This window comes from Pavona decussata, unplaced genomic scaffold (assembly GCF_977016875.1).
Source record: "Pavona decussata unplaced genomic scaffold, jaPavDecu1.1 SCAFFOLD_133, whole genome shotgun sequence".
NCBI classification, from domain to species: domain Eukaryota; kingdom Metazoa; phylum Cnidaria; class Anthozoa; order Scleractinia; family Agariciidae; genus Pavona; species Pavona decussata.
Window position 1 is genome coordinate 668,223 of NW_028145546.1, and position 18,670 is coordinate 686,892.

The 18,670-nt window shown below is 38.5% G+C and overlaps 2 protein-coding genes across 3 annotated transcripts; one reads left to right on the forward strand and one right to left on the reverse strand.

Annotated features, from left to right (window-relative positions):
* Positions 1 to 1,865: 1,865 nt before the first annotated feature.
* Positions 1,866 to 7,768, reverse strand: LOC146468031 (acyl-coenzyme A thioesterase THEM4-like). Of its 2 annotated transcripts, none has more exons than XM_085124780.1 (4): positions 7,300 to 7,764; positions 6,359 to 6,654; positions 3,421 to 3,531; positions 1,866 to 2,821 (listed from the first exon to the last, which is right to left on the reverse strand). In XM_085124780.1, the coding sequence occupies exons 1-4, from the start codon at positions 7,594 to 7,596 to the stop codon at positions 2,614 to 2,616; spliced, it is 912 nt and encodes a 303-aa protein (XP_084980906.1). In that variant the 5' UTR covers positions 7,597 to 7,764; the 3' UTR covers positions 1,866 to 2,613. The 2 variants fall into 2 exon arrangements, with proteins under 2 accessions (XP_084980906.1, XP_084980908.1); XM_085124782.1 differs by lacking the exon at positions 1,866 to 2,821 and adding an exon at positions 2,878 to 3,051 and having other exon boundaries at positions 7,300 to 7,768.
* A 103-nt stretch (positions 7,769 to 7,871) lies between these two features.
* On the forward strand, positions 7,872 to 15,875 carry LOC146468032 (cilia- and flagella-associated protein 161-like). Its single transcript, XM_085124779.1, has 8 exons — positions 7,872 to 8,023; positions 8,530 to 8,619; positions 10,234 to 10,433; positions 10,850 to 10,925; positions 12,228 to 12,328; positions 13,971 to 14,028; positions 14,287 to 14,360; positions 15,159 to 15,875. The coding sequence occupies exons 1-8, from the start codon at positions 7,955 to 7,957 to the stop codon at positions 15,409 to 15,411; spliced, it is 921 nt and encodes a 306-aa protein (XP_084980905.1). The 5' UTR covers positions 7,872 to 7,954; the 3' UTR covers positions 15,412 to 15,875.
* The last annotated feature ends 2,795 nt before the right edge of the window (positions 15,876 to 18,670 follow it).

The following is an 18,670-nucleotide window of genomic DNA, read 5'->3' on the forward strand; positions in this document are numbered from 1 at the left end:
GAGCTTTATTTCTGCAGAAATTCACGATCAACACCACGCATGGAACAAGCAATTCCAAGATATTTTACGACAACATTTTCCAGGGAGTTGTAGGTCAGAAATTCTCAGCTCTCTTTTCACAAAAGTTTTCTTTTCTCAAGGAAAGTACTGCAAAAACAGCATGTTACCTTTTCATGTTTTTAACTCTGATAAAAACATTTCGTCAGGTTTAGCCAATGAGAGTGGGGAAAGCTTGCCATCTATCTTTGCTGCTATAATCATCCCATATCCAACAAGCGCGAGTGGAATTACTGTCTTACTACAAAAAACCCAGAAATATGCTAGATCTTGCTGATTTCATTTAGTTTCAAGAACGACCAGGAGACGATTTAATCACCACGGGTTCTCGCGCGGGCGGACGGACATGGAATAATTAACAATACTTATTAAAAACAATCAAGAAATATTGCTAGATCTTGCTGATTTCGCTTTGCAAAAACCACGAGAAGACAATTTAATGGTCGCTATTTCTCGGAGACATGGTATAATGGGTTTTATTAAATTCTCAGCCTCGGATAATGCATTTCTAGCGTTCTGATTGGTTTACTAAATCTCGGTTATCAGCTCATATACCGTAGTTTGACCTTATATGGAAAACGAATGCCCCAGGTGTTGCTAAGCTAATTTTTTTTCGGCGGGAAGCGAAAGTTTCTTCGGAAATATGTAGAAAAGAAAGAAATACCAATCAATGCCATCTCAATATAACAACAATAAAAGCCACAAAGTTTGGTATGACGCTATTTAATGGTAAAGTTTCCTTTAAAATCTTTAAAATTGCAAGATTTTAAGATTTTTAGATCACATAACAACAACAATAACAATCGGTTACCTTTAAAAATTTCAGGATGGCTTGCAAATCCTGGCGGTAAGAGGTTAAAGCCAATCGGAGAAATTTCTTAGGAAGAGCTTTATGCCTGCCTTTATGTTTTTACGCATTTACGAGGACTTGAGGAAAAGTTCATCTATGAAATCCGTACGAGCGGCGGCCATAATGTTCGTTTCCGTCGCTCGGCACCACTCAGCAAAACATTTGCACAAATGTGCACAGCACTTACAGTTCTCAAATGAGCTTGAAGTTAAAAAACTTGCACTGAATGCTTGTCTCAGTGAGGTTGTACCAAGTACTCTTGCACTTGCCTGAAGTGTTTTAAATCGTCCGCGAGGAATTCAGTTCAGCATGAAAAAAACCGTCCTTGCACTGATCTCTTCCTTCGCTCGGCACCACACAGCAGAACATTTGCTCAAATGTGCACAACTATTACGCTTCTCGATGAGCTAAAACTTCAAAAGCACTTGAATGCTAGTCTCAGAAAGGTTATAATTCATACATTTAAACGTTTTTTCAATTTTAGATGTCCGTCTGTGTCCGATTTTCTTCGCTTTCGATTTTTCATTCAACTCCGTTTGCAGAGCGCTGCGCGTGTCATGTGATCATTAGGTTTCGCGCGCTTTGCTCGGAGGTTGCCTCAACATCCGGTTGTTTTAATTTGAAGGAAATTTTTTCTTGGAAATATATAAAAATTCAGTAAACTTCAACAGCAATATCCAAACGCAGAGAATTTAATAAAACAATTATTCCATTCGCGCTTGTTGGATATGAGATTAGTTATAGCCAACTCGGCGCTTCGCGCCTCGTTGGCTATTTACCATCTCATATCCAACGCGCGCTCATGGAATAATTGTTAAATATACCATGGCTGCTAAGCCAATCAAATCCCTGGAATTGCATTATACAATGATCCAGTTTTTTAATAATGGTTGGTATCCCATGGTCTCTGAGCCAATCAAAAGTCTGAAATGGCAATATCCAATAATCAATACGTGGATAATTTGTATCTGAAGATTATCGTTTATTAAACCGGAGACATTAATTTTCTAAAATACATGAACACGGCTGATCTACATAAGTTACGTTAAATAAAATAATAAAAGTACTTAGGAAACATTTCTTTTTTTTTGTACACGAACATCATACATGTATGTCTTGTACTTTCATTGATTAGACCTCTCCAAAGGACAAATTTAATAATGTTTAGACGGATATTATGGTAAAACTGCTCACATTCAACAACGGTCAAGCAACGTATCGCACTTTACCAGTAAGTCAGTTTTAACTACTGTCAATTTTCTTTGTTGAACATAGTTAAAAAATAGTTTTAACAACTATGTAATTTAGATTTAAGACTTTATTTTCTTTAGTTCTCTTTTTTTTTTAATGAAAACAGTAAATGCTTTCACTTATGACATTCCTCAAATAATTTAAAAAAAAATTCAATATTTTTACGATGTACTTTGGTATGAGTTTCACATAGTGACCTGATACAGCTTTATTCCAAGTCGCTCACTAGAGCATCCACCTGCACTCATATGACGATTTTTTTTAAGTGGGATTTTTTTAAAACAGGACGCATGATGTTCTGCGTACCATAGAAAACGTACAGTATATTACAGTGGGCCCATTTTATTCAAATTAATGCATCCATTTTGGGACATAAATAAAAACAAATAGTTTGTTCAATTTTGAGACATATATAACAACAAATAATTATTTCACATTTACAAATCCAAACATTCTCAAGCAGGTTTCCCATACTGTTTCCTCATTTTATGTGCGATGTCCTTATTTTCACCCCGAGGCTCCAGTTGAATAAACAAAGCATTGGCAGTAACGTATGTCACTTTGCCATCTGGTGACTTAAGCTCTGCCGAACCAAAAATCTTTCTGCCCTCCACCTTGTCAACCCAAGACTCCACCAGAGCAGTGGTTCCCAGGGGAAGAAAGCTGTAAAAAATGGAACCCCATGTCACCATTTGGACACAAACTTGAGATCAGGCCCCAGCTCTCCCTCTCTCACTTCCCACAGATTAGGGTCTGCTACAACTTTACGTCCACCAGGCTGATATGCATTGTACATTGTACCAGATTCTTAGCTTATTGCCCGTTCCGGAGTTCAAAATAATGGAGATGGGGGACAAGTTTTTAAATTTTCATCTACCAGTAATCAGATATAACTTGGACAAGAAAGATCACATTAACATTAGACAGTTTACCAAGTTTGAGGTTCTGTCATTAGATTTCAACCATGAAGAAGGCTTTAAAAAATCAGAAAAATTAGAGACTATCGCATGGATTTGCAAAGCAGTGGATAAAAGATTGGAGCAATGTTTCCTGAAGGAATTCAAGGCCACATGCAAAAAAAACTCCGGTGAATCTGAGCTGAAACAACACAAAGCGATCTGAAATGCATTAAGGTTGGTTATGCTCTCAGCTCTTCAATTTAGCTTAAGATAACTGTGATTCAGAACAATGACTAACAGACATAAAGAGGTTGCAAGCTATTTTTGATGATATGATATTATATCTTTACATGTGTACCATACCTTTTGTAGTTCGTGGTCAGTGTAGCTGTGACGCAGTGTGAAAAACACCTGTTTACGCAGACACCAATAGCAGCATCCATCATGGATGCACTTGCCCCTCCATGGACACACCTAAAGTCAAAACAAAAACATATCATGGCACAGCATCTTCTCTTCTAAGGATGTCGGGTCAGAAAAGCATCTGGCCCGGCTGGTTGCATAAATACTGTTCACCTGAAACCACTGGTAAACAAAATCACAATAGGACCCAGTTGTTGAAAGAATGATAACTCTAATCCTGGGTTAACAAGAACTTTGAGTTTAGTTTAATGACTAATCAATAAGATTCTTCCAAAAGATTTTTGTCCCTCATTTTTTTCTTTGCCAGAGCTTAAAAGCGTGTAGCTTTTAAAAACTACATTTTTAATGAGCGTGAAGAAAACTGTGGTTAACTTTTAATCAGGGATTAGTGTTAATTGGCTTTTGAACAACCCTGGCCCAGGTATTTAACCAGGCATAAAGTTTACAGTAAGTTGCATCATTTTAATTGCAAGTTCTGGGCACCTAGCAAGGGTCAGACATGAATCTAGATACATGCAGCTAATGGTGAACAATTGGTTCATGCGTCAGCATGCATTCATCAAGATATGAAGCATGCAGCAAGTTTGGAGAACGCGAAAGATGTGTAAGAGTTGCTTGAGCCATAGCCGAGAGTGACTCTAGCTTCTTGACTGCTCTCCAAACTGCCCAAGTGCTTCATATCTTGATGAACGCACAGCTGATGCATGAACCAATAATTATTGTTTTATAACATAATTTCAACGTGGTAGTTTAAATATTGTTTAAAGAGAAATTTGTTTGCTGACGTCATCAGCATGCACAATGGGAATATGAAGCACGCATGCGCAATTGAATTTGATTACACAAATCTACTAGTTATGTTATAACGAAAATTGATATAGAGCTTCCACCATTTTACTACTACAGTGAGCTGTATAACTTTGTCTGATTACTGTAAGTTGCTCCACAGAACAATTTTGTTTTGCTCAGACATGAAAGTCAACCATGGGACAAATTATTTGTCTTTTAGGAAATTTGGCTTTCTCTTTGCCATTATTTCTGCCAAAGTCAACTCCCACTAGTGAAATGGACAACTGTGGGACCATGATTTGATGTTCATAACAGAGAGAGTCTGTAACAGAGGAAGTCATTTTCTACTTCTTAATTGTAATGTAGTGTAACTCATTGTACAAAAATAAAAAAAAACATTAAAAAAAAATTAAATCTTCTTATTTGCTTGGACTTAAAACTGCTGACAATCTGTAATGACAGGCTATCTATAATAGCAACATGTCTGCCAACGTACATTTTTATTAATAACAAGCATCCCTGAATGGAGACTTATGCAACACCAAGTTTCATTGCACGGTATTGCATAAGGATGGACACCTTTTGTGCAAATTCCTGGAAACTACTGACACTAACATTTTTATTAGCTTACAGTAGTTCAGATTTTTGGGAGAACATGCTTCAGGAACCAAAGATAGGTGTTTTCAAGGGGTCACACTATGTTATAGTAAATGAAGCATGCAACATCTATTTCAGGGGTGTGGAGAAGGTAATATGGGGTGAGCCTGGATACATGTTACTCTTCTTTGTAAAAATCATAAAATTAAAACCTCTCCCCAGTAAAAATATTTTGTGATCACAGCATGATCACAAATCACTCCCGTGATCATGGGTGTGGTCACCCCTTTCACAATGATCACGCCTTCAGCAATGCGTGATTGGAGTGATCACACCCGTGATCAGAGTGTGATCACTCCAGTGACCGTGATTCTCTACAGTGACGGCGTGATCACGTATGATCGGTGATGGCTTTATTGTCCAAACATTAATTCATTAGGGTAAAATTGAAAAACAAAAACAACCATCTCATTCAAATGGTCCAAAATATCTGTTAACACTAATGGAGTAAAAAAAATTCATATTCCAGTAAATTAAAGATGTGGTTCAATAACAGCCCATACTTACCGCACTGAACTTGGGACAAATTTGAATCTTTCTTTCACTGCGTGTTGTTCAGTATTTACATGTACATGTAGCTCACTGGTTTCATGGTCCAGGGGTTTTTTTTCTTTTTTCTTTGTTTCAAAAGCTTAATCTGCAATATATACGCGTTTTTTGCTCCGTTCATCAGTCCTGTACAACATCTTATACAACTGTAGCAGCTTTTTAAACGACTAAAAATGAATATTATTTGGACGATCAAATTCAATCCTGAGATGTTGTAGCACATGTTGCCTTAGACGCTTGATTCATTTCACTTACTCGATCCAAGCCGAAAAATCAAGGCTGCTTTTTTGCATGTACATGCTTTTTTGCATGTACATGTATGTAGCTCATTTTTGACCGTAATAAAATTTGTTGTTGTTATTACATTATTGTACAATTTGTTTAACTTTCTGTTTTATGTGCTTTTGTTCTTGTGTACTCAAAAGCTAATGGGCACAATCATGTCACCTCTTCATCACATTCATTATCACAGTATTTAAAAGGCTGTATTTCGTATGTGATCAGACATAAAGTTAATACTGTGATCACAAGGGTGACTGTGATCACAAGCCTGATCACACTTGTTGTGATCACAGTGCCAACATTATGTGTGATCAGAACCTGTGATCTAACCTGACATCACACCCATGATCACATCTGTGATTTTACATGTGATCACACATCACATTGTGTGTGATCACATGTGTGATCACAGTGTGATCACATTATATTTTTACTGGGCTGTATTTCATATCTTTGAAGCAGATCTCTCGGAAACTTAATAATTTTAGCTAAATTCATGATGGTGAATCTACTCACGAACTTGCTTTTTCACATCATTACAAATATAATGCCATCATGAATTGAGCTGTAATTTTACATTTTCTTGAAAACTAACACTTACCCAGGCGGTCCTTGAGTGTAAGGTCCAAATTGAATCACACCTTTCAGTCTCTGCTCCTTTGTGTTATAGAAAAACTGATATTCAAAGAATTTGCCTGGCAGTTCTGATGTTACTGCTTTTGTGAACAGTCTTCGTTCTCCATTATATACAGATGTTCTATGTTTTATCCAGTCTCCATTTCCATGTTCCACTAAGTCATTTATGAGTTTCTTGTACAATTCAAAAGATTCTGGATTCCAGCTCTCATTTGGTAAAGAAGTATCTGCTTCATATTCTCCCATTTGAGCACTAGAAGTCTGAAGGAGACAATTAAAATAAAAAATTAAATATGTACATGACATAAAGTTTTGGTTAACAAATCAAATTACATTAATAATAATTGTTTCTAGTGTGTGCGTGGGATATTTAACAATTATTCTGCAAAATCGCATGGAATATTCCCTGATACTTAGCCGAAAAGGCCGCAGGCCAAGTTGGCTAAATGGTCACTATTTCTCAGGCATTGCATAACAGCTCATACACCATGGTTGCTAAGCCAATCAAATCCCTGGAATTGCATTATACAATGATCCAGTGTTTAATAGTCAATGTTACTTGGTGCATTGTTCTCTGGGGATCCACCTTAATATATACTGTTTAATCTTGGACTTTGACCCTGTAGTTCTCAAGGGTTATCTACATCTCATTAGCAGCAATTATGTTCAAAGAAAAATTATTTACATGAAATTTATACATTTAATCCCTCAGCTTTTAAACTAACTTATCTATGGTCTGATGGTATAGTCAACGCTTGGGAAGCAGAGACCATCTTATCTGAAAGCTTTTTATACATAAACTTATTCAGCTAGCGACTTGGCGCTTGAAATCGCCTTTGCACTTCCATAGAAAAGCTACCTACCACTGCTTAACTGTTAACAGTCGAGAGAGATCTGAGTTTTTACCTTGGAGCTTCCGTATTCAGAGCTGTATGAACGAAACCTGGGTGCACGTTCTGAAGACCCTACAGGAAGATGACTTGGAACAACGTTGCTCAAGCGATCGCCAAGTGACGTAACCGTTGAAATGCTTTTGTAATTCAATAGCTGTGCTGGTACGAACCAATTGAAACGACACCAAGACAGTTGCCTTTTCAAGAACAGTTTGATCTCTGGCCTGGTCGATGGAATTAAGAAATTTGAAGTAAGCTTACTGGAATATGAAGCGATGGGATGCGTTAACCGGTTTACGGAATTTGCCATTTTTGAAATCGCGGCAGCTACAAAACACAATGGAAGCACCTCAGAGGCAACTGCATTAAATCCTAAGAAAGTTGAAAGTCCAACCTGGCGTAAAAAAGTGCAGTTATTTCATCATTCCGGCACCAATACTACCAGTTCCCAAACATTGCAGTGATTTATGCGGTTTCGTTGTGTGACGTTACGAGACGTTACATCATTATTTTTTGTGACGTTGAAGGTCATTCAAGGTGTTGGTGTCAGCGGTTGTCTTGTTCTCTCATCTCCATGGCGATAAAATGTTCACGAGCGAACACTGATGTCTATATTGCTTGATTCAGTTTGCTTCCTGTTTTTCTTTCTCCCCATCTGAGCTTATACAATGAGCGTACGAACATACAATGCTTCGGTTCTGATCGGTAATTGGAATGAAGACGTCTGCTTGGAAGAAGTGAGTGCGTTTGAACATTTCTTTGTAATATCTTGTGGAGGCTCTCGAAGCCAGAGTTTCATGATAGTTAAGGACGGTGCCTATTAATACCGAAGTATTTTTGTGCGGTTTATTACTATGCGGGAAAAGCAGATCTTAGCAAGGCCTATTAGAATCCAAAAAAAAAATTGGGGGTAACCATGCGTTTTTCAGAGACAATTAAACATTAGTATCTCTAAAAAACGCCAAAATATAAAGAAATGTATGGGATTTTTTCCTAAATTGAAGCCTAATTATCTCTGAAAAATGCATGGTTACCCCCAAATTTCTTTTGAAATACCAAAAGCATTTGCTAAGTTCTGCATTCTCCGTATAGTTTTAAACCGCGCAAAAATATTCCTGTATTAGTAGGCACTACCTATAGGAAACCCGAGTATCTCGCGGTGCGCAGAACGTGTGCGCAGTAACAAAAGTAGGCACCGTCCTTAACTTGATATTTTTTTTCCTTTTTTTCTTTTCTCTTTTAGGACAAACTTAAGGATTTTCTTGAGAAAAAAGAAAAGGGAGAGCTCTTGATTCAAAAAGCCAGCAACCTGCTCCAAAGCATACTAAAAAAGGTCGGATAAGAGATCGTTGTTTTTAATTTATAAGGTTTTGTCAGAAAATTACTGGCTGCATGAAAATATAAACAGTTATAATTTGAAAATTCTTGTTAACTCTGGAGGGGGTAATAAGGTTATATAAAAGCCCAGAAATGTAGATGAAAATCAAAGGAAAAAGAGGATACAAGATCTGGAAGGCGAAGTGGCATCTGCACCGCAAGCGGAGAAAGTAGTAGAAAAGAGGAAGAAACCATTAAAGAAGGGCAGGAACCTGAGGGGTGGAAGGTGGGGAGGAGGAGGTTCACCCCACCGCCACCCCCTTCCCTGCACAATCTTTACACCATACCACTGATCTATAGGGATCGGTACAATCTCTTTATAGTAGTCCTAACCTTGTTATCATCATCTTTATCATAACAAACAAACTTGACTTCCTTCATATAACTGCATGTAGCTGACGTTGGTACGTTAGCATGTTTCAACCCTTGCCTTGACTCTCCTCAGCTAGCAGTCATCAAACAAAGTAGATGAGGGATGTCCCCTGTTGCTGTGTCCAGATGTCTTGGAATTGGGTACCACAAAAATAGTTGCCTGGCAAGGGTAGGGTAAAAGGGGGCACCACCCCCCCCCCTTCCCCTTTGGAGTTAAACTGGGTAAATCAGAGAAGAGTAAAATCAAAATATCCCCCTGCTTTATAATTTATAAGGAGGCTTATAATTTATCTACCCCCAAACAATGATTAAACTGGCCCACTACACTCTGTTTTTTTTATAAGAACGTCTAATTTTGGAGCTGAGGCTGAACGTTCTTATGTTTTTTTGCGATTTGAGGCTGAAAACGTTCTTAAGATGTTCTTGAATTACATGGTATACACTACATGTATCTCAGTAAATCAATGCAGACGTGCCCCTGAGGAAACTTATCAAAGTACATTGCCTCCTGAGATATGGCAAACCGAGACGTGTGTCATTTTTGGTTAATTTACGTTTGTTACCTTGATTTTATATACAGATTATCAAAATAAAAACGTTCATAATCAACTCTCAGCCTGAGGAATGTTCTTAATAGGTTCTTAAAATTTTGGTCAATCTCAACCTCGACGTTCTTATAAAAAATGTTCTTATAAAAAAAAACAGAGTCTAATGAAACGGGTATAGAATGGTCCTTGAAAAATAATGGGTCTCGGCAAATTTTCGGCGGGTCTCGAAATCTCGGCGGATCAAACTGGAGTCTCGGAATCTCGAGCTTGTAAAAAATAAAACGGGTCTCGGAATCTCACATTTTGAAATTTGAATATCGACGAATATCGGAGTCCCGCTTAAGTCTGAATTAACCGTCCTAAACTGACAACAAACAATAATCTTGAAAAACGGCTCAACATCGCAATCGTTTCTGCAGCTTCTGTGAAACAGGTAAGCTTGGATAAATTCTGCTCGTAAATTGCCGTACTATGCCTTTCGGCAGTGTTAGTAGAAAACACGTTTTGCATCGCGACGTCTCGGACTCAGATTTAGAAAAAGTAGTTAAGTCTCGGTCTCGGATTTTAAATGAAGGTCTCGGCGTCTCGGCGGGTCTCGGATTTTACCATTCTATACCCCTAATGAAGAAGTTTGTTACATTATTCCTCAGGTCACCTTATCAGTATCTCATGATGGTTACCTTCATTTCGGCGACATAGTTGGCTTATATAATCCATCAACTGAAACCGCCCTGTCAGCAAATATGGCAGAAAGCAAAATGCATGAAGAAAATAGGCTTGTTGGCCCTTGTGATGTGTCAGCCTCATCAACAGTTGATCCTTGCATAAGAAATGCTTTTATGATTCTTGGGTGAGTATAAAAAAAGGTTTTGTGGTACACTGTTTATGTTACCAGCTTTGGTATTATAAGGCAGGCAAATTATAACCAAAAACAGCCATTTACTATCAGATCTGTATATTTTTACAAGTTCTAGTGGGAAACTACAAATTATATTAGCTAATTAAATAACTGCATGAGGAAAATCTGTATAATTTATAAACTTATACATAAATTTGTTTCCAGAAAGAAAAGGACAGAGAAAAAAAGTTTAAAGTAGTTAGGACCCTGATGCAAGTCATACCCCTGTCTTAAAATAAAATAAAAGTCTTGGGTTGTTAAACATGTAGTTTGGAAGCCAAGATTGAAAAAAAAGAGACAGCCATAGCAAGTTTATGTAGATCTTTCGTTGATTTTGATAACAGTTATTTTATTCTGAATATTAACAGCCCAAGAGATGAAGGGGAGGTGTTGAGATTCAATGAACCATTCATTCTAAGCACACTACCAGGAGTTGGAGGGGAGGTAAGCATACACATGATTCCTACTAGCCAGTGTTTACAAACACAGTTGTTGTTGTTGTTTGGTTTCGCCTCAAGTTTGTGAGCATGCATTGAATAAAAACCATGTCAAGACGTGGCAAGCTACAAAGCTTCACCAGCTTGATCTTGTGGCTTTGCTGCTCAACCTGTTTGTGGCCATCAAACAAAAGCCTATCTTACATATTTACGCATTAGTCTACAAAAGCTCAAAATAATTATGATATTGTCTCACCGGAGGAGCAGATACATAAATAGGATTTACATACAATGCAATACCGTATTTACTCAAATAAGCGCCGCGGCGCTTATTTAATTTTTCGTGTCTCCTGTGCGGCGCTTATTCGAGGGCGGCGCTTATTTGAGTGCGGCGCTTATTAAAAGGCTCATACCACAAAGCCAAAACATTTTGATTGTACAAGCAAACGCTGACAATCTCCTTACTGCAACAGTTACAGGGAAGAGAAAGAGGGAGGTTGGGCTTCTCTTACCGGCAAAGTTTACAGCCTTCATGCAAGAACTGAAGAACGCGAACATTTTGAAGAGAGAACTAAATGAAAGAGCATCAAGATATACTCACTTCGAACTGAAAACATCACTATTGATGAAAATAAATTCCCATTGTTGGCTTAGAACCGCATTGCAGCGATTACAGTGTATTTTTATCATCTTATGGAAATACTCAAATAATCGCCGCACCGGTGCTGCGGCGCTTATTCGAGGGCGGCGCTTATTAACCATTCCGCTCCATGTGCGGCGCTTAAACGAGGGCGGCGCTTGTTCGGGGGCGGCGCTTATTCGAGTAAATACGGTATACAATGTTTATTTTGCCACATACAACAATTACAGATGGAAAAAAAAATGATGAAAATTGACGAAAGAAAATAAATGGCGAGGAAACCTGAAATTGAAACATGAACATGAACATGAACATGAAAAGATCTATCGGCTCCTGAGTCTGAGAAAATGTTGAAGATTATCATTTTTATGTAAATGACAGCCTCATTGATATACATAAGCCTAACATGGTGAGAAAAACCTTGGAATACCAACCTCAAGGAAAGAGGAAGGAAGGACATATTGCAAAAACAACTAGAGACAGAAATCCAGTGTTGGAAGAGTTGAAAGGATCAGTAGACTCACTCACTGAGCCAAAACATTTGCAACTTGGAATCATGTGATATGGCGTGTACTGGTGGATGCCTTTAATGGTCTCCCAGAAGTGTTAATGATGACAAGCTGATGTTTCATTATTTAGCCAATTGTTAACATTTGTTGTGTTTTGCAGCTCAAATTGAAGAGTGACAGAGTAACATTCAATGAATGCGCAAAGAAGTCCAGACAACAAAAAGTGACACTTGTTGAAAATACAACTTTCATGTCACAGTGGTAAGTACACTGTCGTGTGCTATTTATTCCTTTGTTTTAAATTATGTAGGGTTCAGGACAGAGTGAACTGGGAGAACCAATAGTTATAAAATGCTGAAGGTGATGAATTATCTCCTCACCCCAGAGGGAGCAAAGGAAGAACCCCTCAGGGGTGGGGGGATGAAAGAACCTAGGAACAAGGTTGTGTAAGATGTGGGAGAAACAGTGGGGAAATGTGGGAGATTTACACTAAAACAAGTTCGTTTAAATCGTTCACGTTTGATTTCTATCTGTGGTAGTTAAATCAACCATTACCCAATAGAAATCTCCAGGTCATATACACGTACATGGACAAAGATATAAGGTTCAATAGAAAGAGGGATACCATGTAGTGGTGGTGTAAGCACAAACCTGGAATAAAGAATGCAAAGTCCTCCCCCATTCCCCCTCCTTCCAGGATATTACGATATTAAAGAGGTTTGTGCAAAGCCAAAGAGATGACAATGAATTTAACGTTCCAATTCTTTTCACTCTTACGCATCTATTCGTTCTCTCTTCAGTTCAAAAGACCTGTGAAAACAAATTTGAGTCTGAAATGATTCTGTCACTTACAATTTTGTTCCCAGGTTTTTCCTTTGTAAATTGGGGAGGGGGCCCTGGGAACTGGGAAGGAGGTTGTGTCACTTAGAGTTTCTCTAAAACTTGGATGTTGACGCATGTTTGTAATAGGTGGAAATACGAGAATTAGCTTCGTTGAAGTTCACTCTCTGTGTCAAATTTAGAAATTTGGTGAATGATAAGTCTGATAAGTTTCCCTACACTGAAACTTTCTTCCGCATTGTTGACAATGCATATTTATAACAATTAAGTTTTATTCATATTTGGTTAAGAATTGGAACAGTTCTACGAATTGTGCTAAGTTCTTTAAAAAAAAATCATAATTTTTAAGAGACCCTGAAGAAATATGAGAAATCAAACAACAGCGTTCCGTTACCTAAGGAAATCTCCAGTTTGACTGAAAAAAAAAAAAAAGAAAGAAAAAGAAACTAATCAGAACTGTCATCGTTGTTTGGTTCAATCAATAAAGTGTTTTGGAACTGAGTTCAGCCTGAATTAGCCAAGTTTTAAGAGACCAAACCTACTACAGTTAGTTGAAAATAACCAAGTTACACTGAAGTTTTTTACGCAACTTGTCGGAATATTGCGATAATTTTAACCGCAAATATTTCAGCACCTAATTTCGCATATAATACATTGTATTGCTCGCGAATAATCAATGCCAATTTTGCGAAGACATCCAGTTAAAATGTCATTTTTGGAACGTGATTTAACTAAAAAACACACACACAAGAGGGTACACAAACGTTGCAAAGAGAGCTTTCAGTAAAATATAACGAAGAAAAAATCCAAAAGAAGGCGGAGTTAAAAAACCCTTTTTTTTACGAGGGATTCTTTTGAATCAATGTATAACGAAACAATTACAATCCATTTTTGCGATGTATCCGGAATGACAATTGTTGTTTTGGTATCAAGTGCTGCCGCCTGGGTTCAGCGATAACACTTACCTCGATTTTGTCTAGCGTGGGCATGAGCGCGAAAATCTTATCCAACTACCAATCAACTGATACAAGACTAACGATAATCGTGTCTTTCCAATTTCTAGGAAAATCCTTTGCCTTGACCCTCAACTTCGCCTGGAGACGGAAGGAATGCCTGTCCCGGTAAGTTTCGTTCTCGAGAAACGGGTATGGTTGCCCGGGGTTGGGGGGGGGGGATTTCTTGGAACGTTTAGTGGGAGGTGTGGCTCGGTTCTTCAGACCGTGACCCTATTTTAGACCAAAATATTTATTTTTTCGATACTTTTCTCAGATCTGGCCTCTAATATTCATACCCATTTTCAGACCTGCTTTCTCGTTAGGACTTCAATGGTTTGATCCGTTTACTAATGAATGTTTTTTTTTTTTTTTACTTTCTGACAGGCAAACACAAAGATCATACTGAATCACGTTAAAACTAATCAGAACTTGGCTGCCTTGTCACAATTTTCATTCAGGTATGTTTCCAATGTTGACAAGTGTACGTACTGCAGCCATTGAGGGGAACGCCGGATTCAACACCGAGCTTAGCGCACGGCATCAAGCAACCTAGAAGTATACCCTGGATAGCAAGCGTTTTTGCGTTTTTCGCTGTGTGAACGCGCGGAAATCGGAAAAATGTCCCAATATCCGAGCGGTCAAAAATTTAAAAATGCGCAAAACCTCAACGGAAGCGTTTACTACTTAGACTAATATATATAAAAGTAGTGTCTGAATAAACGATTTTAAAGCTGTGTTCCCACTTTTCAAAGCGGCTACCGGACCCAGGGGGGGGGGGGGGGGGCGGGTACTCTAAACATTTTTGGGTGGGGGTGTGTTGCTGCGACTCTGAAACCCTTACCCTTAACCAGACCAAGTTCAGCTGCATTTTGCAAGCCTGTACTGGACTCACTAAACACCAAAAATCCCTACCCTTTCCCAGACTCGCTGTTTTCCAGAAGCTTGGCTACTGTCACAGTCTAGACAAAACAAAATCTTCTGCGGGTACAACAACAACTAAAACACGTTTTAAAGTGTCAATTTCCTGGAAACCTTGCCAAGACTAAATCCTTGAAGCATGGGATGCGTCCAGAAACACGTTAATGAGATTCATAAACTGTATGATAGACATCACAAGGTGTCCCCTTACTAAAACACAAATAATTCTGTCAAATATGAAGTAACCAAATTCAGGGTAAGGTGCATTTCTGGACATAAGTGGACTAAACTGCATGGAAACCTTACCCTTCACACGCTATTGTTGCAACTATTTTCAGAACACCTTTTGGAAGAGAATGCGAAGTCGTTGCCAAAACCGAAGTGGATTCCCACAAAGCGGAAACACCATGCAATCATTGGGTGTTTGTTACACGAGAGGTGAAGGACGCGGCAAGAGAGCATGAACAGGAGAGAGAACAGGAATTCAAGGATCTACTTACAAGACAACAGGCCGCTGAAATAGAAGAGGCACCCGTCAAAGAACAGATGCCCGAACAGACTCAACCTAGAGGAAACGAAGAACCTGCTTGAAATGACCCCGCCCTACACTTTTGACCAGTTAACTTTGAAAGTGATACCTTATTCCTAGCATAGATATTATAGTTTATTTACCGAAGCAGTATTGTAACATTTCTTCTAGTTGAACTTTGTTTTGAAAAGCCGGGCCTGAAGAATATATTACATTGTTGGTTACATTACGAGTTCACTCAATCTACGACTTGGAAAGATTAGTGCAATTCTATGTGCATAATTTAGTTATGCGGAACGTAGCGCGCTTGCTTGCCGTTTTATTTTATTATTATGTTTTTTTTCTTTGAGGTTTTCGGTTGTCTTCACTTCTGAACCCATTTAATGACATTTGTATAAAGGCTTTTTAATCGCAAAGTTAACGATTCAGGATCTGTTTGTAGTTTTGATCAACTTGCAATTCGTTTTTGTACTGTGAATAAATGTCCTTATTGATTATTGGCACGATTAAACGAAAAGGTTGCTTATGTTTGTCTTTGTATGCGAGTAAATGTATATGGAATATCAAATACTGTAAAAGCTCTATCCACCCCCCACCCCCCACCCCGCCAGGTCACACGCACGCACATCTCTCCCCCCTCCCCCCGACACACACGCACACACACACCTCAGCTTAGAAATCAAATTTTTACTTTTTTGACTGTCAAGAAAAGGGTTAACGTTATCCATAACGTTTTGTGTTTCCAAACTCGCGTCTCGCGTGGATAACTCGGTCTGTTCCCAGGTATCTGGGTTGATGCCGACTGCTTTGCATCCTGGGAGACCCAGTTGCAGCTAGTTGGGAAACGTCCCCGTTTTGACTTCCTGCTAGCCCAGCTAAGCAAAAGGTATCTTCCTTTGGATGAACGCTTTGAGGGATGTCCTTAAAGTCTTTGTGCGCTGTACTGCTTACCATTTCTCTTTCGTCACAAATTGTTAGCTTGTTTTCTTTTTTGTAACGTGTTAAGGTGAATTAAGGCCTGGGCCTACATTCCTTTCCCGAAGAATTGAGGGGGTGGTGTAACTTTGTTAGCATTTTAAATAACACAAACTGGCTTTAGGATCTACATGATAGGCTTAGCAATACATTATAGACTGGAAAGAGGTCATATCTTTGTCACGTGACCTAACAGGGTTATTTTTAGCAAACCTTTGAAGCCCTTTGAAAAAATTAGTTTTCCGCTCAAATATGCAAAAATGGCTGACATTTTAATATTATTTTCTTTAAATTCAAATTAGCCCTACCACTTAGAGCCTAGTGATCTAGTGGGGCTAATTTGAATGCAGACAAATGAATATTAAAATGTCTGCCATTTTTGCGTAGGGTCGTTTTTATGGCAATATGATGATATGCCCATAACAAATATATATTAAAAGGGTAAAAACTGCTTATAGTAAAAAAAAAAAAAAAAAGCTAAAACGTATGTTGAAATATTGCTAAAATGACGAAAATTAAATGGTGTCGCTATTGAAGTCATTGCCTATGGTCATTGCGTGCAGTCACTGCTTCAACAGTGGTATTCTCCAGGGACCGAACAAAGCCGCCGTGTAAAGGTCTATTCAAAATACATAGATGGGTCGGATAAGTAACAATAGAAAGTCAAGTCTGGCAAAAATTTGAGTTGGGTCACAGCATTACACATCTTTCTACGTATAAAACATCGAAAGGTACGTTTCACGGTTGTTTTCTGTAGTAATACTGCCGGTGTAGGTAATTAAGAATCTTTTTTGGTGGTAGACTGCGTAACGTAATGTTTGGCGAAACGTGTAGAACATGAGGAAAACTCACGAACACGCGAAAAAGTGATACGGTCCCCTTAACTTTTGTAAAGAAATACCAGTGCTGTTACTGGGGCCATAGGCGCCTTTGGACCCAAAGAAGCGCGAGTATTTCTTTGCTAAAATTATGGGTATCCGTTCCATTTCTCTACATGTGGTGTAAACGGCCCTCTGCCTCGGCTAAGCAACACGACATTTGTTTTATAGCAATATCCAGTTTGAGTTGAGTTTGAGTTTAGATTAAGTGACCACTTTTGACACGTTTTTTGACTTAGAAGTAGCAAATTGGGATTCTAAGCCATTGGGGAGACAGCAAATGAAAAGAACATTTTCTACAGGACACGCTCCAAGGCTCGAAGTAATTTGAATAAACTTTAGCAGAATATTTCCTGCAGTACTTTCTCGAGGATTTCATTATTGATTTATTATTTATTATACTTTAGTCTCATTTTCATTAGTTTTGTGACTAACTTTCCCAGCAGTAGCTGAAAGCCGTCTACCGGCTACGATTATCTGGAACAATATCTGTAAACAAACAAGACGCATATGTGCGTGAACTTGGGCTTCATTCCTGGCATATCCAGCTGTAAACGCCAGAAAGTTGACATGATAAAATCTCAGTTGTCATTTGTCGATTGTTTTACAGCATAGTACAAGCAAGTATATTGTAAGCAATGTATATTCCTGGTCTAAATTGTGCCCTCTGTCCGTTTTTTACGCCCGGTCTGTAGACTGCGTTTTACACTGACCGTTTAAGTAATAAATTTTAGAATCTAATACAGGTTCTGACAGTACAATCCGAGCTTTCAACCTATCTGTGCATCTATCTGGCCAACAGGATTTAGCAAAGTGGGCAGGGATATCTTGTGTCGGCTTCATTCCCCCCTCGCAAAAGTTTTTGTTTTTTGAAATAAGGGAATTCTGATTGAAATTGGTGTTTCGTGGGAATTTCTTTTTGTCAGTATCTTTCACCCATTTCGATGAAATTTGTCCTCGCGTCACATCGGCGAAATTTGATCCGTCTCCAGTGCATGCGTTTGTTTACGCAAGATTACGCAGTTGTCACGTTTTGGCAATTAAAATAGAGAGAAAAACAGACAGAATGCTTTCCCAAAGAAAAAATTTATTGAGAAAAGTCTTTGTTTACGCCTAAGAAAGAAACGCTTATAATTCTAAAAGCGAGACGAGAGACGCGAAAGCGATTTGAAAGAACTATCAGTCCATTTCGTAGCGAATTTATCAACCCGTGCGTGGCACGTTTTTCAAATTTTCGCTAAAACTGTTCAGAATATAAAGTATCGGTCAATTAGAATAGTATTTCAGTACAAATTCACGATCAAACCTGTAATTTTTCAGCCGTTGAATTCCCAGAAGTACTAAAAAATTTTGTAGAAAGTCCGTGGCCTGAATAAGGATTTGAGGTGTCCGCGCTCCGCTAACTCGTCGCCTGGATAAAACAACAATTTGTACTCGAAGCACAGTTTCTTCGCCGTTATTTCTCGGA